The following is a 25,370-nucleotide window of genomic DNA, read 5'->3' on the forward strand; positions in this document are numbered from 1 at the left end:
ATAACAAAGCAATAATAATAATATCTTTATATAGAGCCTTTCATAGTGGACCACCATCACAAAGCGCTCTACAGAGGTAGGCTGTGAACTGCGCATTATATGCAGAGTCACTTACAATAGGACATTGATTTAACATCTCATCCGCAGGACGGCGCACAAGGAGGTTAAGTGACTTGCTTAGGGTCGCACAGTGAGTCAAGTTAGTGACAGAAATGGGATTTGAACCAGTGACCTACTGGTTACAAGCCCCTGGACTTTAACCACTGAACCACACTGCCTCCTGTGAAGTAAGGGTTTACAAGAATCAAACAAGGCTAAATCAAAATAAATAATTTTGGTACTTGTGATATTTTTCTACAGTAGAAGATCCTGGGGCCTAGTTACAATTAAACCTGACATACTGCACAGACTATACTGAATAATTCAGAACCGCTCAGCAGTGAGTGCATCTCGGTTTTAACAAAGAAGGTGATTTCCCTTTGTTCTACATTAGAAGTCAGAGGCCAGGACTGTACCATGGGATAGTCTCCCTCTGATTCCTGACAGAGATGTCTAGTTGTGTCCAATCTGAGCAGCAGCAGTGTAAACCAGCCCCCCAGTAGGACCAGGAGGAACCATTGTTCTGTGTTTACTATGGGAACCTGGAACACAGCCAGTGCCTCCCAATGTCAATGTTCACCTGGTACAACTTTATACATCAATATCTTTCCAGAGAGGAAAAGCAAATACTTGAGTGAAAGTACAGCTGCAGGCATTCTCCTCGCTAGTATAAACCGATGTGTAGTTACAGTGTTTTATTTAAAGTGTCTTGGTATTTGCTTTTCTTGTGTACAGTAAATGGGTTCGGAAGGGAAGGTTTTGTTGAAATACTGTTTCTTTAAGCCAACAGCAATCTAGAACTTGATGCCATGTACTTACTGCAGGTCACATGGTCTGAATGCTCCTGGTCCATTGTTTGTTTGCGTTTGAACGCGTGACGGTTTAAAAGTTACATGAACAGGTCACAGATATGCCTGGGGAAAATGTGCTATTGATGGTAGCAACAGAAGCCTATTAAAAGAAGGATGCATGGCTGGCATCTTGTATCTGTTATGGCTTGTTTATAATCTGGTCAGTTCAGTTAGCCTTTGGACAGTACAGTACAGTATAGTGTATATCCAAGCCCGTAAGTGTCTTGTCACGAGCACATGGAATTCGAATGAGCCACGCAGGAAGAATATATTGGGCTTGTGCCTGGATCCAGCCTGCACTAGCTTGTCCACAATAACAACTGTGTTAGACAATATTCTACCCTCTGACAAGCATCGGGAAGCACGGTGAGGGGGTTTGTTCAAGTGATAAACGCAAAGGATAACAACAGACCGGGAGGGTTGCATTCACCCAATGCCCACTTGGAGGTTTGCTGCTATGGTGAACAAAATGACAACAGTACGTAGAACCAGGGGACTTTATTAGGGTTTCAAGAGTGCACCTTGTTCTGCCTGTCAGGGCAGTTTTACATTGCTCTAATCCAAACCTCAAGCACACAGTAAGCCCCCAGCCCCCCTTTTTTCTGAACCTTAATTAAGGCTTTTGAACAGTGAATTAACCAAAATAGTGAATTATCGAAGCGAGCGTGATATATATATATATATATATACTTACACTTACTCTCCTGAGCTTTTCAGAAGTCAAAGTACAATTGCGTTGCACTGATGAGCTCCAAACAGGGTGAAACATGTCTGCAGATACTGTGCTTTGACTTTTAAAACACTGTGAATGTAGAAGCCTTTCACACAATTTAATTGGCTCTTGTAATGCTTACATTTGCATTACAATTTCCCGATTAGCCATTGTTATATATATATATATATATATATATATATATATATATATATATATATATATATAATACTGTCCTGTATATACACACCATGTCTGCACAATGTATTTACTTCATCATTTTTTATTTTAAAGTTTAGGCAAGGCTGCATATATACAGAGCTAACGTTATTTACTAAAAATACCGTGGTATAAATACTGACCCGAGCACATTTTAGTGAACAATATGAAACCCTGCAACTACCTCACTCTATTCCAAGAATATGAATATTGACAGCTTAAGAAACAAGCTATGCTACATACCTGTATTATTGCAATTCTGTGACACATCAATACAACAAGTTTGAGGTCACCTTTATTCAGAACACTAGATGATGTTCTGAAAGCAGGACCAAGGGGTTAGGCCCTTTTTTATTCTTGTAATCCTGTAATCCTGCAAACAGCCTCAACCTTCTTTCTAAAAGCCCCTAGTTGCACGCTCAAATGAAACATTTAAACTAAAACCTCAATTCTACTTCTAGTTTGTTAGAGCAAAAAGTCCTTGGTATAGAGTATAGCATTATTTTTTTTTGTTTTTTTTAATGCTGCTCAAGTTTGCTTTTGGTATTTGCATTAGATATTTCTATTTTTATTTGCAAGTCAAATAGTAATAACAGTAGTGGTAATCAGTATACAAAAGCATGCACATGAGTAGTAATCAGAAGGTAGGCTTGTGTAGGTGTCCTTCCAAAGGAGAAAATGACTTACAGGGAAACCTTTATAGAACACTGGCAGACCACCTTAAAAAGACACGCATCTCACAAATGATGATATAAATAAAAGAAGACGGCACTGATGAACAAAGATGGGACGATATTGTGCTTTTCTTCTGTTCGTTATGTTTGAATAAGTGGACCTGCACGAATGAATATGTAGATTTACTGAGGAGCCGTCCATTAAAAGAGGTTTTCATCTGGTGGTTCTGCAGAATCAAAACAGCTTTCAAGCAACTAAGCCTGGAACTTTCTGGAAACACATTGCACGTGACATTTTAAAGCAGGTCTTTTTAAAGTAGCTCAAATAAAAAAAACACTTTAAACAGCAGCACACAGACCCCGATGCTTGAAAACGTACCTTTGAGCTAACAGCTTAAAACGTTGTGGGAGAGAAATGCCTGAAAATCTGTCTTGAAAGATTGATTTCTGGGCTTATTAGTCAGCAGTGCTGTTTGTTTGTTTGAACACTACATGGCAGACGCCAATGCAGATACACCTGACCTGACCATATGGAAACACTGGAGTGATGACTCACAGAGACAGTGTGCTACTTGCGTGCATATCTGTGACTGCACTGGTACTCAGCACAGCTGGTGGTGCTGGTTACTGACCTGTTACTGCCGGTTACTGACCTGTTGTAAACCCCATTAATGACATCTACTTCCTGCTGCCATATGCTGCTGTATTCAGTAACTTGCTGCTGTCTTAACTTGGATCTCCATTAAATTGAGGCTCAGACTCAATAACAATACAGCAAACAGATCAGACTATGCATGTGATTTTTGTTTGAAAACACACTAGAGTGGTGACTAGTTTTGTAATACTGGGTGATGGCAGAGTTGCGTTGCATGACACATTGCATGACTTCCACTGCTGCTTTCCTTGGGAAAGGACTTTCACATGAGAAATAAACAAATCACTTTAAAAATGCAGAATGCAAAGTAAAAGATCAGCAAGCCTGATTATTGTCATGTACCTGTTAAAAGGTAATGATACCATTTTATATGAACCATTACATTAAACAGTGTCATGAACTAGACTCTGCCACATGAAAGTGACATATGCAGTACTATTATGATTTTTTGTGTTAAATGTATGTTCTTCACTACTCTGTAGATATGACCTAACTTCGGCTAGTGGACCCCTGGGTAATTGCCCTGGTTGCTAGCCCCTGTGTGATGGTGATGGTGTCATTGATGCAAAGCACCTGAGTGTGTTTTTGTTTTTCTTGCAGTATGAATATTCACAGAACCAGCAAAGTCAATGTTACTTCCTATTAAAATGGAGCCTGACTATCTATGTTATAACCCTTCCAAAGGTAATGGCTGCTTGTTGAAATGACTCGTGTTTGTACCTTAATATGTCCTGCATGCACGGCATCCGTAAAATGATCTCAAACTTCGCACGACAAAAACCGCATGATGTGAGATTGCTCTAACCACAACTTGTCACACTGGGAGCCTCCTTTTTTCCCGCCTTTGGGCGCTAGCGTAAGAAAAAAAAAAAAAAAGAGTTATTACAATGTGCCACCAGGGGCCGCTAGAAGGCATTTCCATTGAGACGGGCAACTCCACTGCAAAGCATGTGTAAGTAACGGCGTTGGGGGAGAGGAAATTGGCTGAGTGTGCAGAGCGGAGAAGCAGCACAGCAAAGGTGCATGCAAAGAGACTGCAGGCAGCAGGGGAGCGAGCGACGGGGAAAGGTTTAGAGAGAGAGAGAGAGAAGCACACAAACTAGAAACTATAGCTGTAACTACCTGGAGAAGCGCTTCTGGTGTAGGAGGAAACCACGACACAACTGACAAAGTGAAGCAGTAAAAGCAGCAGGGGAAGGAAAAGTTTGTTTGGTAGAAATTCAGACTGGGCTACAAACTGGAGGTGGTTAAACAGGATGTACTATGAGGAAAACACGAGCAAGCTCAGACCGCGCTATGGATGTAAGTCGAGATTATTTATTGTTTGCCAAGTTTAGACCGATTTTTTTATTGATTTATTTAAGGTGTGTTTGGTATTCACACAACAAAATAACACATATAAGGAAATGAAAATGCATGCATAGTGTGTAGGTCAGGTGACAGGTAGACCAGTCTTCAACGGTAACTTTGTGAGAACGGAGTGCAGGTGTAGTGTTGAGTTGTGTTCATTTACATACACTTTAATTTGCATATACTTTTTTGCTCTACAGTAGCACAGCAGAACTTGTGATTTTTGTAAACGGTGCGCTTGGGTGACACAGATAGCTGTCTAATAATATAATAAAACGCGCTCGACATATGCAATGCTAAACCGCAGAAGAGATCTCTCAATGCTGGCCTTCTCGACGCAGTCTACGCTCCTGTCCTGGTAGCACACAGCAGGTGCCCGGAGGACATACACAGACCATACCCGTATTTAATAATGTAGTGTACTACAAAGCCAAGGGATACACCGTTTTAAATGTGTTTTAACTGGAGTTACAGAAAATGCAGTTTTGTGTACAGCATGTAAGATTATCACATAATATGGGTAGCCAACTTTCAAGATTAGGCCAAATAAATGGTCACCTTCTTAAATACCTTTCTGTTTTTATTGTCCACGTCTTAACTTTATAAAGTGGGCCATGGGTTTCGGCTGTGCTTGTGCACTGTGCTATAGGCTAGCAGATTTTAAGTAGAATTTTTGAAATGACGACTCATCCTCCATTCCTAGGGTAGAATTATATACAGCAAGTTTAAAAACCTTTCAATATAACTATATGTTAAATCTGTAGAGTAGAGCGCCTTATGTGGTGTTTTACAACACACTGTGCATTTAAGTTTATAATACGGATTATGGGTATTTTTAAAACGTTTTATCATTGTCAGTCCTACATACTATTTTTTTTTTTTTTTTTGGTAATTAGTAATTGCCTGTTTATGATCAATTCTTATTTATGCTGTTATCAGGAGTGGGCTTTCTGTGGGCAGTGTCAGTATAGGGGTGGTCTGGGAGTTCTATCTGCAGATGTTAATTAATAACTTGTCAAATTCACTTCATTGCACACAATGTACTGTAGATCACTGCTGATACTGCTATAGCAAGATCTTTGTGGAGACAACCTTATTTGCAAGTACTGCAATGTGCACCTTTTTGTGGATCTTTTATGTAGTAATACAGAATATTCACAGCTCACTCATTGACAGTACAGAACGCTGTGTGCCCCCTGGCCCTGTTAATCCTTGCACACACCCAACTGAGTAACTCTTATTCAGTCATCTGCTGTCACCCACGCCTTTTGCAGGGCAAAGTACAATAGTAGATAATGATGTGCTCCTGCTAACCATTACAAATGTTTTACAGTCCTGTAATAAATACAGAGGTTGGGGCAACCGTAGTATTTTTATTTTAATATGGCATTTGCTCATTTCTGGTGAGACTAGTTAAATAAATAAATAAATAAATAAATGCAATACAGTAGGACCCTTCCCTTCCTGGCTTTTGCATGTATGTACAGACAGAAATACACTACATACTGGACTTGCATACACACGATTTTCAAAGAGGCCTGGCTTAGTTGACATGGGCAATATCTAGATAAATAGCCCCCGCTGATCTTTTTGTTTGTGTTTTCCAGTTTATTAAGAAATATAACACTGACGTTTGGAGAGCAGTGGTAACTGGGCTAGGCCAGTCTTTTACTGCGTTCAGTCATTTAACTGGGCTAGGCCAGTCTTTTACTGTGTTCAGTCATTTAACTGGGCTAGGCCGGTGTTTTGCTGTGTTGAGCTGTTTAATTGGGTTAGGCCAGTGTTTTACTGTGTTGAGTCGTTTAACTGGGCTAGGCCAGTGTTTTACTGTGTTCAGTCGTTTAACTGGGCTAGGCCAGTGTTTTACTGCGTTCAGTCGTTTAACTGGGCTAGGCCAGTGTTTTACTGTGTTCAGCTGTTTTAATTGGGCTAGGCCAGTGTTTTACTGTGTTTAGCTGTTTAATTGGGCAAGGCCAGTGTTTTACTGTGTTCAGTCGTTTAACTGGGTTAGGCCAGTGTTTTACTGTGTTCAATTGTTTAACTGGGCTAGGCCACTGTTTTAAGGTGTTCAATCATTTATCTTGGCCTTGGTGTGCTGCTAATAGGGGCTCCCAACAGGCTTGTACAAGACTGAACAGCTGCTGGTTTGTGTCTGGCTTATTTCATTTCTATCTGTTGTCATAGACAACAAAGTGACCTATCTGTTCTGTTTGAAAACAGGTGAACAGATGTGACCAAACAAATCTATAGGATTAAATAGGACATAACACTGGAATTTACTGCATCTTTTACAACCAAAAATAACTTAAACTCTTGTGTTGTCTGTTGAATATACAGGCAAAATGTAACTTCTTTATACTGAGATTTTAGGAATGAGTGTTTAAAGTTGTAGATGAATTCCTTATTGTTTATATACAGTTTACAACACCACCAACAACACATCTTGATCTAAAGCCTCGCAATCTGTAGAGAGAATCATTTCAAAAGGAGTTCAGTATGCCATCCCATGAATATTTTACTCTGTAGTCTCCAGCACTAAGATTGTGTGACACAAAGAATACACTGAAACACTGAATCCTCTTCCAAAGTGTACTCTCTGTCTCCAGTGTTTGCCAGCAGGGCTAGACTTCAGATTAACCCAGAGGATAACATTTGAATATGGACCTCTGTCCTTCACAGCAGCTTTTAAAAAGTATCAAGTCAAAGAACAAACATGAACCATGCAAGCAGTAATGCACGCTGTCATAATGGATAGTTCTGATGGGGTGTCAGCAGTAATGCACACAGTCATCACAGTTCTGATGGGGTGTCGGCAGTAATGCACGCAGTCATCACAGTTCTGATGGGGTGTCGGCAGTAATGCACGCAGTCATCACAGGTCTGATGGGGTGTCGGCAGTAATGCACGCAGTCATCACAGGTCTGATGGGGTGTCGGCAGTAATGCACGCAGTCATGTTTTTGTTTTGTTTTTGTTGCTGACGCTATTAAGATTGCGGTTCCATCATTGAAATGTAATCTCAGTTTATCTCATTAATAACGTCGTTGTAGCCTGGAACAGTGTTTATGTAAGCGCCCCCTACTTCCAATCCAATAAGAAAACAGGTGGCTTTCCCTTAATTAAATCTCTTCCTGGACCTGGGGATCTGTGTTGTGTCTTGAGGGTCATTGTCAGACTCTGTTTTCCTTGTTGCCTTGTTTTATGCAGTTTCAAACTGGAGGGTTTATGGTTAGTGTTGTGTACTTTAAATTTGCTGGTAGTAAGGGGAGAGTGATAAAATGCAAGGTCTCTTAAATACTCAGACAGTTTGTTTATGTGTTTGTTTTTGTTTTTTTTAACATTTACATTGAAATTGTCTCCTTTTTCAAAAATTAAAGGCTGGACGCAGTATAAATTGTATTGATGATAAATAGGGGTCATTCCATGCCAACTCAACCAGTGCTGTTGCGCGTCCGGCTCCCCTTAGTTGGCTATCATTTCTGAACTTAGTGTGTCTGCAAACCCCAAGGTGAACTTTTCTATGAAAATCTGAGCTGGACGGGCAGCGAAATGTCCCTTTTCTGGTTGAGATGGCGTGGAATGACCCATAGAGCTTCTGATTTTAGGGTTTAACCGCTAAAAAACGATAAAACACAGCTCATAAAAAAAAAAAAAAGTTAAAAATGAAATCGGTGTATATCCATAAACACTGGAAAAACACTGGAAAAACACTGGAAATGGCTACTCAATTCACGTTGACTTGACCCCTTTGTCCATGAAAAAAAAAAAAAATTCCCAGTGCAGTTGGGCAATGTCCCTCCTTCCTGACTTGTATCTGTCATGGATTCGTTCTGAGTACTTTAAACCCACTCCAACTACTGAGTGGCAGCAAATTCCTACATTTCTATTGGATTAATGTACATGCTTGTAAGATTTAAAGAGATTACAATTTAAGACAGAGCATTGTTCTTGCTGGCGAGATTTAAAGCTGTATTACAGTTTGATAGGGTTGATTTACACACTCAAGGGATTTAAAACAGGATTGCAAAAAGAAGGGTACAAGTATGCAAGTACTATCAAGTTACTATACAGGTTGTGACAGAAAAAAACAGCCAAGAATTTTGGAAAGTAACTGAAAACAATAATTTCATACAAAGTGAAAGCCCCCCCCCCCCCCCCATATATATAAGCATGGAAAAATGAAATTAAACAAAACAAACAAAAAAAAACAGTAGCCCCAATTATGATTTTTTTTCTAATTAACATTACGTGACTTACACTTATAATGAAGGCAGACAGTGGTGAAACCAATAAAACGCCCATCACTGTTCCTAGTGGAGCACGCCCTGAACTACAGAAGACTGCTCAATACCAGTGAGTTTAGTGTCGCATCGGGATGAGAACATGTCTTTACTATATTTAAGCAACATGGTGAACAGGAGTACGGGTATGCCAATTAGCCTCGTACTATACAACTGCAGAACAGGACAAGGAGTCACCACAGTGCATGCAGAGCCGTCTATGCCTGTGGTATCAATGTATTAGAGGAAAGAGATGGCACAGGGACGCACACACACACACACACACACAGCATTGCTTGAAAAGCTGACGTATACAAATGCAGGAAAGCTTAATATGGATTCCACAGGAAGTACGATTGTGGTCAAGTGTGATTATTTTGTAACACTGGTGTTTACAATATGCTCCTGGTTTTGCAGTGTCACTGGCTGTCAAAAGCCCTTGAAAAAGGAGGCATGCTGCATTTTTCAAGGACTCTGTACCATTTTTTAGTGTTTATAAAAATAGAACTCTCTATTGTACACTGTTCCAGGGTTTTCTCTTGGGACTTTCTGTACGGAAAAAACAAGTAGAACTCAGGTCGGTGTGTTTATAAAAAAATATATAAAACCCAAAATAAATACAATAAAGCACATGGCCAGAGCAGTGGATTCATTTGCAAGGCCCGGGCTTGAGTCATTGTCTCAGTTGACTCCGTGCTCCAGGTACAGTACCTGAACCCACGCATTGAGAGAATGCTGGAGCTGGATGAACCTGCGATTCACACCGAGCTCTTCACAGCAAGCAGGTGCGGATACCCAGCTGAGGCTGTGGATTCAGGGTGTTGATTTGGGCTCCTTCACCATTGCACTTGAAACAATACAAGTATTGTACCTGCTGCTGTGAATGAGTCCTGATTGCTGCTCTGTACAGATGCTAAGGAAGCTGCCAGGTGGAGAGCAGCAATCTGCACAAATCCATGCTAGCCCAGTCACCTGGGTGTCCTCACCTGCTTGCTGTGGAGAGCGCGACCCAAATAATCCTTTTCTACCTTCTACCCTCTAATAGAGTAGTTCCTTTGGGTGGGTTTGAAGGGCCAGTGTGGGAAGCTGGCATAGTTTCCGTTGCCTGTGCATTGCTGCTAAGCAGAGTTTATTATACATGAACTTGAGTAATAAACTTAATGAAGTGTAGCCTGGAGGAGGTGGAGTCATGTCTTGTATTCCACTGGGAGTATGCACTCCTAACAGAAAGGAAGCCCTGACGCTGTTAACTGGACTTGGGGTGCAGAAAGAGGTCCTGCGTCGCTGCTCTGAGCTGGAGGGACCGTGCTCTGTTTGTTTACCCAGGTGTCAGGCATGGGCAGCTGTATGGTGCGAGTAGTATTGTACAATAATGTATTAGTTACATACAGCAAGGTTCTTTAGAATTACTACACTCAGCGGTCCAGATAAGATGCATACCTGCAGTTTTTATGCAATAAAAAATCCATAATACACACTGTTTAAATTGAATGTGTAAAAATACACAGCAATTGTGCTGCACAGCTTATCTGCCTCCCCTAAAACTTCCACTAACAACTACATCTCCCAGAATGCAGTGTCTTCAGGAAACTGTACACAAGAAAAACCAACCCAACAACATTATCCAATCTCTGGCTAGCCCTGTTGTCTTTGCAGCCAATCATAGTAAGAATAAGAAGAATTCTAAGCTACACAGGTAGCAGTGTAAACACTCCTCGTTTGTGAGTATCATACAATGAGGAATAGCCCTTTTTGTCGCTGTGCTGCCAGGTTTAGGGGTACAGATACATAACCCTGAATGGCTTTCCAGTCAGTACAAATCCAGTTGTGTGTGTGATCATATCAGCCCACTTCTGTGCACAGATAAACAGAATTTATCTGTGTGTTTTTGTACTGAAAGGCACACAACTGAGTGCAAGTTCATTTTTTATGTGTAACCCTTTTATGTGTAACCCTCAAGTAAGGGTGATTCATTGTTATTTTAAGGTGGGGCTGATGAGACTAAAAGTTATACAGTATCTACAGTACATAAAACTCAGAGTAGACTCTTGCTTGGCTTAAAATGCAGCCAAGCTGTTAAGTAATGTTCTGGTTCACTAGATGTTCATTAGATGTTGGACTCATTTTAAAAGATGCAGTTGCATGGTGCTTGTCTCGGACAAGAATCCAGTTAGAAATCCTGTAACTTCTCGTAATAATGAGTACAAACTGACCTCCACTGTCTCTGTGTCAGTCCACACTCTGTATTGGCTTATGGATGGCTCTGTTTGTGTAAATCAGGTGTGCCTGTTGCAACTGCGTGTTTTATCGGTGGCTCAGGCACATCATGTTTAACATAACAAACAGCGCGCCGTAGGCGAAACAGCACTTTGTTTTGCATATTAAATCTTGGTAGAGGGAAAACTGAATTATAAATGTCGGCACAAATGAAACTTAAAGTATAGTTGTGGGTTTATCTCCTGGACATGAGAGAAAGCCTTTATTAAGTGGTTCAGATCTGACTGGACACACTTTGTTTCTCAGTGACCCTTGCTTTACAGCACACTGTAAAAAAAAGTTACTGTGTTTTTATGGTAAATTTACCTTAATGTTGACATGTTTTTTTTTTTTTTTTCAGTTTTTTGAAATTAGAGTAAAAGTTGTTCAATATTTTGATAGGATATCGTTTGATATTGATAATCATTTCCATATCGCGATATCATGGGATTTAAAAGAAAATTCTCATACGGAAAGCGTGCTAAAATACAAACGCAGTATGATCAAGTTTATTTTATATTGATACAATACACTATACATACCAATCATTGTCAATCTCGTAGGCAAAGAAAACCTACACACTATAGTATTATTAAACCATTTTATTCCATTGATTAGCATTAAGGTACCAAACACTGTTTGTGTGCTGCATTAAGTTTGGCACAATTGACCCTCCGTAAAGTGTTGACGGGATCGTGCCAAATTTTGCACCCTGCCTTATTTTGAAATCTGCACATGTGCCAGCGTTTCCTTAAATTCTGTCCATGTGTTTACTTGCACAATTATTCATTTATCCATCGTCGTGAACTTTTGGTATTATAAGCGAGATGTACATTTTAGACATAAAAACATAAAAACACATCTCAGAGTAATGCCGAATTCGTCATGACACCATACTAATACTTGTAGAGGTGTCGTTAGTCAGAATTCACACGCAGAGCAGCTTGAACGTTTGTGATTACCATCTTGTTGTGCTGTCAGTGATATGGGAACCTGGGTACAGTACCTGTGTAGTACATGTTTTGTATCTGGGCAGGTGTGATATTTAATAGGTAGCTACCTTTAAACAGGTAAAGGGATGACACTTTTTTTTTTCTCGTGCCTGCTTGCTATGTACAAACTTGTGTCCCCTGCTGCTAGTGAATTTAAGTGTTTTTTATATTTTATTTTTTTTCAGACAGGAAACGGTATAGTAGCTTAGCAACAAGATTTGTAACCTGTGACCCAGCCATTTTTGGCTGAATGTATAGAGTTCCAGAAATGGCTTGCTTTCTTGCTTCAGTGACCGTGCAGGATCAGATGACTTTGGCTATTATCTACTGTTGTACTAGCGCTCAAGAAATGCTACTGAATGATGGAATAGATTGTTCTGGCAGTAGATACAAATGAAGACGTTCCAAAAGGAGCTTTCAGCGTTGTCAAGGTTGAAAGCTTTTGAGCAGGCAATCTTTCTTACTGTAGCTGGATAATGTGTGTTGAGTTGTTCAGCCTAAAGTATATAGTTTTTTTTTTTATGTTCTAAATTCATGTGCATGCATTTGAGTAGGCTGTGACACATCATGCAGATATGAAGTTGAAAGATAAATGGTCTGATCTAAATCTGCTACTCTTATTTTAAGTTTATTTACAGACTTCAATACATGTGCAGTACTGTATGTACTGTAGTCACTAGAGCACATGACACTAGTGTTGAGTTATTCAAACTTGGCCCTGTGCTTTTGGTAATGTCACTATACAGTATGATTACATGGGCGCCTAACTGGAAAAGTATGTGGGAGGGGGAAACTGAAGGGTTAACTTTTTTTTTTTTTTTTATTACAGTTAAGAAGCTCTTAACAACCTTGCTGTTGTGAAGTTATGGTTTTAGTAATTGTAAACATTGGACAGGTGTTTCAGCATAAAATGTTCAATATGTAGGCCTTCTTGCTGAGTACGCAAGCAGCAAGTACCAGACTAGTAGAGGTTGCAAAAGGGTATGTTTTACACATTTATTTATAAGAAGAGGTGGCTAATAACAAACAAATATTTATATTCTTTTTTCTGAAGGCAAGTGGTACAGGAGGGTTCTGAATTGAGTTTTGTTTCCAGACTCTACCAGACGAGTTTCTGTTCTGCAGTAAAGCAGTGGCAGCAGACAGCCAGTAATAAAGGCTTTGTTCTGTACGGCTCTCGTTAAACACACTTTGTGGAGGGAGGGGGGGCGCTGCACCCGTTCAGCTACACACAATTACTGACTTCTGTAGCTTATTGTGTCTGAAAGAAGGCTATACTGTAAAGCCAGAACATTGTCCGATACACTTTTTTTTTTCTCCAAAAAATGTCAGCTGTACTGTTGGGGTTGTGGGTGTACAGCAAAAATACCGAGTATCAAAAAAACGCTACCATGGTTGGCACTTTACGATTAAAACTACATTGCTTCTCCAGTACAATGGCAGATACGTCTTTGTCTGTCTGTCTGGCCAGTGATTCTAGACTAGCAGAAATAACCATTCCTTTAGACTAATGTACCTGGCAATCTCTGGCAGGTATTCTAGTAAACAACAGAAAACATAAGTATTGCAGGTTTGATTTGTACTAAGTGCGCTCTCTCGCTCTCTCTCTCTCTCTCTCTCTCTCTCTCTCTCTCTCTCTCTCTCTCTCTCTCTCTCTCTCTCTCTCTCTCTCTCTCTCTCTCTCTCTCTCTCTCTCTCTCTCTCCTTTGATTTTACAGCTATTGTGGATGATGAGAGGCTCTCTGCAGAGGAGATGGATGAGAGGAGACGGCAGAACATTGCATATGAGTATTTGTGTCACCTAGAGGAGGCCAAACAGTAAGTTCAAGAGAAACTTTTACAAAGTGGCACAGTTTTTGGGTGAGTTTGCAGTGATGGCATCCGATAGTTTGTGCATCTCGGGTTGCCTGGTAACTGGCTGAGCACATCCTCCATCACTGAAGGAAGAGGGGGGTTGTGGTTTGTAACGGTTTTCATGTTTCCTTTTATTAATTGAATAGAAATGGCAAATGAAACTCAGAATGGGGAAGATGATACTTTTAATAAAAAAGACGTTTAAAAAAGTGTTACTGCTGTCTGTATAGATTAGGAAATGGGAGGATGCTGCACAAGTTGAGTCATTTCTGTCTATTTAAAGACTTACCAACACTGCTGCACAAACCACAGTTTGTGTTGGTGTGTCAGCAGCAGAAAACCATGTGCTTTGTGAGCTGCTACTGTAACCGAAGAGGGTCTGTTTACTGTAGCGGCTGTACCAATAGGTCTGCTCAGGGCTCTGTGCACAATGCCTTTCCGTACTGGGTATGATGGCGTTGTGTTGCTGATAGCTGTAGTGTTGTTATTGTTTGATATAAACTCAGGGCTCTGTGCACAATGCCTTTCCGTACTGGGTATGATGGCGTTGTGTTGCTGGGAGCTGTAGTGTTGTTATTGTTTTGATATAAACTCAGGGCTCTGTGCACAATGCCTTTCCGTACTGGGTATGATGGCGTTGTGTTGCTGATAGCTGTAGTGTTGTTATTGTTTGATATAAACTCAGGGCTCTGTGCACAATGCCTTTCCGTACTGGGTATGATGGCGTTGTGTTGCTGGGAGCTGTAGTGTTGTTATTGTTTGATATAAACTCAGGGCTCTGTGCACAATGCCTTTCCGTACTGGGTATGATGGCGTTGTGTTGCTGATAGCTGTAGTGTTGTTATTGTTTGATATAAACTCAGGGCTCTGTGCACAATGCCTTTCCGTACTGGGTATGATGGCGTTGTGTTGCTGGGAGCTGTAGTGTTGTTATTGTTTTGATATAAACTCAGGGCTCTGTGCACAATGCCTTTCTGGGTACAGTGGCATTGTGTTGCATAATATCCCAAGTAGAAAAACGACTTTTTAAACAAGGCTGTGTGTTTTGGGACTGCATCCATAAGAAAGAAAAAGCAAAACAATGTTAACAGAGCAATTGTTATCTTGGTGAAAAGAAAACTGCGTTTCACGGTTGTAACGCTATGATGAAAATGTTTTTAACAGCCCTGGACATACATACAGTATGTTACATGCATAAATTAAACAATAAATGGGGACCATGAGTAAGCTACTTGTTGCTTATTGTATGGTGCGCACAACGATATGAAGAATAGGCTACTATCTGGTTTGACAGCATCTTGAAATGAAAAGGCAACTTTTCTGTTGAATCCCAATTAAGCCTCACAGGCTTTTTGAAATATTTGTTCAGCAGAGCTGTTAGAAAATAAACGTCTGCTAATACTGGAGGCCGTAGCAAAACAAATGGGACAAAAAAAAAATATATATATATATATATATATATATATATATTAATATCTCACATCACACGGATCTCTCTTTCATTTGCCGTTTTTGAAACTCAGATTAGTGGTCGGGAGTTTACTGTAACTGGGTCATGTGGGGAGGCTTTAAAGAGAGTAGTATTTTTGGAATTGCTCGAATGCTGTAATGAATATCTGTTGAATAAGTGCAAAGGAGTCTTTTGCTTTTGCTCTTCCTTTATTTCTCATGTAGTTGCCTGTACCGTGCCTGCTTCTACAGATCAGGGCTGGAATCCACAAAGATTTCTTAAGTTTTTCTTAAGATAGATATTTTTTTTTTACGTAAGATTTTTTCATAAGTTCTATTCATGAAGGATGATATAGAATTCTTAGCTACGAAATTCTTAAGCCGTTACCAGGGAATTTCATAACCCGTTACCAAGGAAGCTAAACTAGCTAACAAAACTTGATATATTTTTTAAATAGCCCACTGTACTATAAGTCCAAGGCGCCGTTGTTGACAAAAAGGGCCATATTTTGGTGCATAAAAAACTTTTTTACCCCGGTTTTCACCCCAATTTAGCATGCCCAATTATTATCTGTATCCTCGACTCACCGCTCGCAACCCCCCCGCCGACTCGGGAAACGGAGGCTGGAATACGCGTCCTCCGAAACGTGCTCCTGCCAAGCCGTCATTTTTCGCACTGCAGATCCACAGCAATGCCACCAGACCTATAGTGCCGGAGGACAACACAGATCTGGTGGCTCCACTGCAGAGCCACAGGCGCCCTATCGGGCGCAGGGGTCGCTGATGCGCTGTGAGCCGTGGATTCCCCTGCCGACCTAAGCCCTCCCTACCCCGGCAGCGCTCAGCTAATTGTGCGCCGCCCCCTAGGAACTCCCAGTCACGGTCTGCTGTGACATAGCCTGGATTCGAACCTGCAGTCTCCAGGCTATAGGGCACATCCTGCACTCCGCGCGGAGCGCCTTTACTGGATGCGCCACTCGGGAGCCCCCAAAACTTATGTTCTTAAACTTAAAACATGGCTCTCAAATACACACAAAAATGGAGTGCAATGAGTATCTGATGCATTGGGGAGAGTGCATTTGACCTATTTGTAGGATGAGCATGGTCATTGTAAAGTAGTTTCTCTAAATAAATGAAGCCTTCCCGAGTAAAACGATACCTTTGGTGTAATTCGTGACTTGGGAGATATTCTAGGGGATTCTCTCGATCTATTAAACGCCTTTCAGTCCTTAAATTTTCATTTATTATGTCTTGAACCACAAACACAGCCATGATATGCAGCTACTAATGATAGAACGAGCTACGAATTTTCTTAAGTCACCTCAAGAGTTCTTGTAAGTTTTTTTTCTTATATTTAAGAAAATATTTTGTCTAAGAATCATCGTGAATTGCACTTAAGAAAAATTATGAACTTACAAAATTCTTAAGAAGTTTCCATGGTAACTAAGATAAGAATTTTCTTAAGTTGCTTTGTGGATTCCAGCCCACGGGTTTGTGGTAAGTGTGACGGTGCACCTGCGGCAGAGCTCTGGGCTGGAGGAAGTGACATCTTCTGGGCCTTTGCAATGCAGGGCCCCTGCCTCCTAAATCAGTTTTATCTCTTCCTCTCCTGCTACTGGGTCGCTTCTGAAACCTAAGAACACAATCTCCAAACAGATGTGTATGCTTTCTGAGATTCTTCCTTGCAGTATGTGAACCAAAGAGACATACTTTAACCAGTCTCCTTGAAAGAGATTAGGAGATCTTGGCCGTGGTTGCAATGCAGCCTGTAAATGCCTGGAAGGATTTATTTTCGATTTTACATTGATTACAGTTCACATGCCATAGAAGAACAGCTACAGTGAGCTTCTCTAGTATCAAATCAACTGAACATTCTCAAAAATGAAAAGCGAAGTGTGAATGAACTTGTTTGCTTTCTGCACCCTCCTTGTACTGTGGTGTTTCAGTCAATATACTAAGAGTCATGTGCTTGTGCTTTTTAGATTACAAACTCTTGAATGGGAACAACACAACTGGACATAATGCCCGCTATTCCCGGGAACCACCTTAAAAGTGAATGTCTTTTTAAAGTGCTAATCTGCTTTGACAAATCTGGATAGGAAATGGACTTTGAAATCTATAGTCAATTATCTGCACCCCACATGTTATGTTATGCTACAGTTTGCAGAGTGAGAAGTAACTTCTGAATGGTCTTCCCGGTAGTTTTTGTGTGTGTGTGTGTGTCTATATAAAATATGGATGAAGGCTATATTTGCATCCTGAGCCATTTTGAAGAAAAAAAAAAAAAGGCATAATACCAGATAATTCCTCTAGAGGAAAATATACTTGAACTTTGACCCATTCGACTCCTCGAGACCATCACTTTCAATTCGGACACAAATGACTTGGTTTCAATCTCTCGACAACACCCACAGTACAGAAATGTTCATTAATGATCAACAAAAAAATGATATAAAGCTGGTATATTTGTATCTCAGAGGAACTGGGAATTACAAAGCTGAAGCACTAACGGATAACGACATAGAACGTCTGTACAGCACTGAAACACTACGTTTAAAAACAAAAAAAGAACCTGTACTGCTGAACCTTGTCGTCTTTTAATATTAGCATCCATGTATTATAAAAAATAGATGGGCCTCTTCAGTGAGAAAACAATTCCATCTCGGGTTTCTTTGACAGTTTATAAACTCAACCTTCGGTTTCGTAATTTGTGACGTCACAGAAACCCTAGATGGAATTATTTTCCTGTAACTCACTGAAGCCCATATAAATATTTTATGTCCAAAAGCAAAGCATTTGAATTAATCTCACAAACCTTGACTAATGTAACTATCGTACTAAATTCAGCTTCTTTTTCTATAATATTGCCATATAATCCAAACACAACATGCTTTCAAACAAAAGGTAGATTTAATAGATTAAAAATAAAACAAAAAAAAAAGTGTTGTCTTAATTTTTAAATTAAAAAAACGTGAGTACTTGGCCTACTTCTGATTTGTCTTATCCAACGCGTAATGTAGGCTTGAAGTGTGTATCCTAGCAACGCGCTAATCTACCATACTAGCACTAGAAGCAGCGCACTCACACTCAAGGTTAATGCAAAACGGCAACAGGAGACTTAAAACTGGGTACTAATTCGATGCATCGATTCGCCAAAATATAATCGAAGCTCGGTAAAATTTAAGGACAGATCAGCAATCGATGCAACGATTTCATTGTTGCATCACGTTCCTTCTAGTGTGCACTTGCTTGTGAAAGGTGCAGCTTTCCGGAGGTCAAACCCAGGGAGAAAAGAGAGATGTACTGCAGGGACTCCTCCTCCAGTGACTAACACTGTAATGCTGTGTTCACTGTTTCTGACTAGGCTCTTATTAAAATAACATCTACTGCTGCTTGTGCCAGTGAGCCAGTTGTGCTGTGCCTTTTGAGCCACACAATTGCTTGTGAGTCTTGCTGTTGTGTGGATCAGAGTGCCTGCAGTAGCCCCTCATCCCCATCCTATACTGTAGTGACCTATTCTTTAATCTAACTTCACTACCGATCAGTATCTCCGGATGACTGTTCGTGGGAAGCTAGCTGAAGCGTCACACACCTCCAGCCTGGTTGGGATTCCATTGGTGATCATGGACAGTAAAGTACTGAAAGTGCATCTTAATGACGGTAATCATTTTCAATTGTATGGGCATTAACAGTGAGCTGCCAGAGTCGAGCACTTTTTAGAGTAGTAAGGTAGCCACACCCTCTTATCTTTTTATTTTGTGTGTGTCGTGTCCGTCCACCCCCCCCCCCGACGTGTATTGCTGTGAGGCAAGAGACTTTGAACCAGCGGTGAAAAGCAAACATTGATAAGTGCAAATGTTGTTTTTAGTTATTGCACAATACCTTAGAAAAGACTTCTAGCATTGCAAGGACAACATGCCACGTGATTTACTAAAAGTAGATATAATTATTGATTGGCTAAAGGGCAAAAATAAAAAAATAGAAATAAACACAGGAGTATTTTACCTTGTAGAGGACACACCGTTAACCTTCTAGTTGATTGTACTGTATACGCAGAAGGAGCCCTTAATGACTGAGCTGAATTTAATCCTGTTCACAAGATAGAACGACAGCATTATTATCACGTTGCTACCAATTCTGAGAAATATTTGACCAGAAATTCCTGAAATGTAGTGAGACAGCGCTAGGTCCTTTTTTCAAAAAATGCATTGATACCTAAAACTGTCACCAGGTTTTATCTGTATGTATAACCTGATATCTAAATAAATGTACAGTGTGTCCTGCATTACAGAAGTTGATTTTTCTCAGGAGACAAACCCATCCCTGCACCCTCCAAGTTAATGCCTTACTATACATATATTTGAAATTCTTCATACATGGAAAATCCTGCTTGCTGCTCCATATATTTTTTAAATTTATTTTCCGAACTTTTTTTTAACATTTCAAAGTACTTTGTAATTACCTGTAAATTATCCTTTTTTTTTTTTTTTTTTTTTTAAATCGAATAAAAAAAATCTTCTACAATTCTCAATGTGTATCTGATAGCCAGAGAAAGATACAATATAACATGGTAGGTATGCTGGCTTCTTGTAACCAGAGCTAATTCCTGTTAATTATTAGTAGACTGAAGGAGACAGGAATTAATCATTCAATTCAAATCACAGGAATGTTCAGAGGCTTGTTTTTTGGTGTCGATGTATGAATAGGTAGATAACAAACTGCTTGAAGTATTGCAATTGGGTGTTTCCTATGTTGAATCGTTTACTTAACGAGCAGTAGGTAATGTACTTTCACTGTACTATTTGTTTCTTGCTATTAAAGGAAATGTATTTCAGATTAATGATAAAAATGGTTTCATATTTAAAAATGTGTTTTAGACAAAAAATCCATGTCCACATGGGACAGCTGCCCTGTGTTGCAATAGGGGTCCACTGTCCTAGCCAGTAAATATATTTTTGCCTGCTATTTATTTACATGGAAGGTCAATTGGATTAGTTTATGTTGGTATTATTTATTTGTCCTACATCAAAGTATTAATACTTAACCTGAATAACCTAACAAGTCCAAAAGCCACGTTTCACTTCGCTGTGCTATTTTTCTTTTCTTTTAATTTTTAGATGATTGCGTCTGATATTTGACTTTTCTTGGATTGTGTTGGTATCTATCTCCAGGCATGGCGAGGTTCTGTTGATATCAATGGGAACAGTTATATCAATTGGATTGGAAATGATTTGGTGGTACCTTTGTTTTACCACTCGCCCCAGTCCCTTTGAAACTGACCAGTAAGGAACCAGGAGTGTGGAAACTCCACTGGACCAGGATTCTCTGCCGTGACTCCTCCTATATGGTGACTATATATAGTGCCTATAGAAAGTCAACACCCCCTTTTAAAAATGTTCACCTTTTGTTGCCTTATAGCCTGGAATTAAAATAGTTTTTTTTTTTTTTCATGTATCTACACATCCTACCCCACAACTTCCAAGTGAAAAAGATATTCTAGAAATTAATTAAAAATAAAAACTGAAATAGCTTGGTTGGATAAGTGTTCACCCCCCTTGTAATAGCAATCCTAAATTAGCTCAGGTGTAACCAGTCGTCTTCAAAATCACACACCAAGTTAAGTGGCATCCACCTGTGTTAAATTGTAGTGATTCACATGATTTCAGGATAAATTCAGCTGTTCCTGTTGGTTCCCTCTGCTGGGTAGTGCATTTCAAAGCAGACTCAACCATGAGCACCAAGGTGCTTTCAAAAGAACTCTGGGACAAAGTTGTTGAAAGGCACAGATCTAACAAGTATTAACTCAGAGGGGTGGAGACTTATCCAATAATGATCTTTCAGTTTTGTATTTTTAATATATATATTTTTTTCTCAATAAAAACTTTTTTCCCCCTTAACAGTGTGGAGTATGGTGTGTAGATAAGTGAAAAAATAATCCTCATTTAAATGCATGAAACTCTGAGGCACTAACACAACAAAATGTGAAAAAAGTTCAAGGGGGTGTAGACTTTCTATAGGCACTGTGTGTATATATATATATATATATGTGTGTGTGTATATATATATATATATATATATATATATATATATATATATATATATATATATATATATATATATATATATATATATACAGATTCAGGGCAGCTGGCTCTTTGAGCTAATACATATATATATATATACACAGACAGTGCCGTGAAAAAGTATTTGCCCCCTGTCTGATTTTCTGCATTTTTGCATATTTTCAGATTGTATTTGGTCAGATTTTTTTGTGGGTTGTAGTAGTATATAGAGGGAATCTGAGAGAAAAAATGACACCAAAGTTTGGTGTTTCTTTCATTTGTTTGGTGTGCAAGGAAATCAAACATGCAATCTTCAGGTGTGAAAAAGTTATTGCCCCCCCTAGTTAACTCAACCCAATTAAAGGGATAATTAGGGTCAGCTGTTTGAGTACTTTGGTTGACAACCAGGCCTGATTTGGGCCAGCCCTGCCCAGTATAAATCTGACTAACTTTGGCCCTTACCATCAGAGTGAAGTTGTCAGCACACAGGTTCTAGAGGCACATCATGCCATGAACAAAAGAAATTCCTGAAGACCTCTGGAAAAAAGTTGTTGATGCCTATCAGTCTGGAAAGGGTTACAAAGCCATTTCTAAGGCTCTGGGGCTCCACCGAACTACAGTCAGAGCCATATTGTCCAAATGGAGAAAGTTTGGGACAATAGTGAGTCTTCCCAGGAGTGGCCGTCCTGCCAAAATCACTCCCAAGAGCAAGGCGTAAAATTGTCCATGAAGTCACAAAGAACCCTAGAACAACTTCCAGGAATCTGCAGGCCTCTCTCGCCTCGGCTAAGGCCAGTGTTCATGACTCCACCATCAGAAAGACACTGGGCAAAAATGGGATTCATGGCAGAGTAGTAAGGCAGAAACCATTGCTCACTAAGAACATGAATGCTCATCTCAAGTTTGCCAAAAAGCACCTGGATGATCCTCAAGAGTTCTGGAACAATGTTCTATGGACAGATGAGTCAAAAGTGGAAATTTTTGGCCGACGTGGGCCCCGTTATGTCTGGCGAAAACCAAACGTTGCATTCCACAGTAAGAACCTCATACCAGCGGTCAAGCATGGTGTTGGTAGTGTCATGGTTTGGGGATGCTTTGCTGCATCCGGACCTGGACGCCTTGCCATCATTGAAGGAACCATGAATTCTGCTCTGTATCAGAGAATTGTACAGGAGAATGTCAGGCCATCCGTCCGTGAGCTGAAGCTGAAGCGCAGCTGGGTCATGCAGCAAGACAATGACCTGATACACACAAGCGAGTCTACTTGTAGTTCTATTTCAGAAAGCTAGCTTAAATTATATTGGTCATTTGCTGTATACACCTTTATTATTGAATCTGTGAACAGCACACTAACTGTCACGATGAGTGCATTTAGAGAAGTGATGTAAAGAATTCTCTGCTCTGTAACCAGTTGTTGCAGAAGCAAAAGTACCACCTATGGGGTGGTTCTGGGAAGCTTCTTTATAGTAACAAAACCCTAAAGCACCTTCTGCCAGCAAGGTGAGGGAGGCAGCAGTGTGAAGCGAGATCCTGAAGCCCTCCTATTGTCTCAGTCCATTGGGGCTTGTCTGCACAGTTGCTGCAGTCTCAATTGATCTTGTCACAACAGTAAGGGCATCTAAAATGAAGATTTGAAAATTGTGTGAGATGAGAAGATATTTTTGTACCTCCTTGTTTAATGGTGCATGTCATTTTTCTTTTTTTTTTATAATGTTTTTTATCACAGCAATCAAGTTATCTATTGTGTGCAAAGTTACATTTTTTTTTGGCATTTTGTGGATATATGTTGAATTGAAATGGAGTGGGGATAGTGCTGCCATCTTCAAGTCCTGGTCTTGTGCTTGGTTGATTAATTGTTCCCCACTGGGTATATGGAGGCTATCTGGCTTTCTGATCCTCTTGTCTGTGTATGCCTCTCTAATTTATTTATGTATTCATTTATTTATTTTATACCTAGAAAACACATTGATCATTGATAATGACACTTCCTAAGGACTTTCTTTAGCACAAGTTACTTATTGTAGGATAACCGTCCTGTCGTTCTGCATGTCATGTGTCTTGTACAGTATGGCAATGATGGGGTATATGGAGGCATATGCATGCATGTCTGTCTATCTGTCTGTCTCTGACAGTACATGTTTGCAAATGCATAGTGGGTTTTGGACACTGGTCTCCTTTTTCACAGTCCTGATCTAACAGTCTCTAATTGTCAGCTGTACATTTGATGAATGTATTATGGCCTCATTTGATATATTATTTTACACTAGACGTTAGCTGATTTAGTATTACAATGGTACTAAAGCTGTAGCTTATTTCACTTCAGAAGAAGGGCTTAGTTTGCTTTCTAAGACTCTGTGTTGTTTTTTTTGTGTTTAACAATTGCAGGAAGTGCTCTAAATCCAAAATTAGAGCCGTCAGTAATGTGAAAAGGTTGTTCACCATGGCCTGGATTCACAAACCTGGTGTGACAAACAGAACGCCATACGAGTATGGGGTCTCCATACAGTACATCCCCTGAGGGTCATAAAGAATGTCCTTAGCAAATTGCATCACGCCAAGCAAGTTCTATATACTTTATGTAAAACTGCAAAATTACGTAAAGGACAACCATACAGACAAACAGCCTCCACATACTTGCTGTTAGATTTGATGCATTAAACTTGTGCTACAGCACTTGAAAGAAAGTCCTAAGAAAGTTTTGTAACAATTGCATAATAGGTTATTTTGATACCTGTATATGTAGATGTACAAATCTAAAGTGTGGCTCACAGATTGGATCCATGTGCCTCCAACTAACAAGGTGATAATGTCACGGGTACAGCAGAGAAAACAACTTGCCGTGATGACTTTTGCTGTAGTGCAAGGAGGAAAAAAAAAAACTTCAGTGGTGCATTGTTGGGTTTTTTTTTTTTTATTATCTGGACAGCAGGGAATCTTCAGGCAGTTTTGCTTTAGCCGGGCTGTTCTTGAGGTGAACCAGCCTCAAGTGAGTGTGCGTTCATGCAGTGAAGATCAGATCAGAAACTTGTTGTTCTCTGTACAGGGTTTAGTCCCCTGCCAGGACATGAACTTGCAGAGCCCCCTTACTGATGATGATGATGTATTAAAAATACATACATATACTCTACAAGTCCAATGTCAACTGGTTACAAGCCATACATTTGCTTTCAGTTATTGTATATTCAGTCTTGCAATGCAAAGCTTAATTAATTCAGTCTTATAATGTCTCCATGCATGGCCTCTTTAAAGATTAAAGACATCTGGAATGGCTTTGCAATATGGAATCATATATGCTACACATTTTAGATAAACAAAACAAAAAAAAACAATTGTTAAACCTGCAAGAAGTATCTTTCAGGATAAAGTCGTAATGGCTTTCCTTAATGGCTCTCGAGGCATTTGCTGTGATACCACCACCCTTTAAGATAATTTAGATAGTTATGAAAAACTTCCATGTTTATCAGTCTTAAGTGTATCGATGTCTTAAGTGTGTGTGTGTGTGTGTATATATATATATACATATATACACATATACATTTCTAGAAATTTCTCAAACAAAGAATTTTAGGAAAACATCTTTTTTGGTTTTGTGGATGAGGAAAGAGGTATACAATTATTTATTTCATCATTTGTTTTTGCAAAACTTTGATGCTATGACAGTATTGTCTACAAGGTGCTACACATTTAAATTTGATAATGCATAACCTAATTCTAGAAAAGTCTAGAAAAGAGTCTGGATTGTAGGTGAACATTCGTAGAGAGTATAAAAGGGTTAGGCATAGGATGATTGCTGTCATTACCAATAAGTCAATATGGGAAAAAGTAAAGAGCTGTCTGAAGACCTTAGGCAGAAAATGATTTATTGTCATAATGTTGAAGGAGGATACAAGAACATTTCCAAGCATTTGAGTATCCCAA

General features: G+C 39.7%; 1 protein-coding gene across 3 annotated transcripts in view; it reads left to right on the plus strand.

The window, feature by feature from the left end:
- Positions 1 to 4,079: 4,079 nt before the first annotated feature.
- LOC117403965 (ras GTPase-activating-like protein IQGAP1) overlaps positions 4,080 to 25,370 on the plus strand; it is a 101,261-nt gene continuing 79,970 nt past the window's right edge. Inside the window, exons 1-2 of one of the 3 annotated variants that reach the window (XM_058993011.1) lie at positions 4,080 to 4,162; positions 13,806 to 13,905. In XM_058993011.1, the coding sequence (XP_058848994.1) occupies positions 4,159 to 4,162; positions 13,806 to 13,905 (104 nt within the window). In that variant the 5' untranslated portion in view covers positions 4,080 to 4,158. The other 2 variants (XM_058992940.1, XM_058993076.1) reach the window with 2 other exon arrangements.

Source organism: Acipenser ruthenus, chromosome 1 (genome assembly GCF_902713425.1).
Source record: "Acipenser ruthenus chromosome 1, fAciRut3.2 maternal haplotype, whole genome shotgun sequence".
Taxonomy (NCBI): domain Eukaryota; kingdom Metazoa; phylum Chordata; class Actinopteri; order Acipenseriformes; family Acipenseridae; genus Acipenser; species Acipenser ruthenus.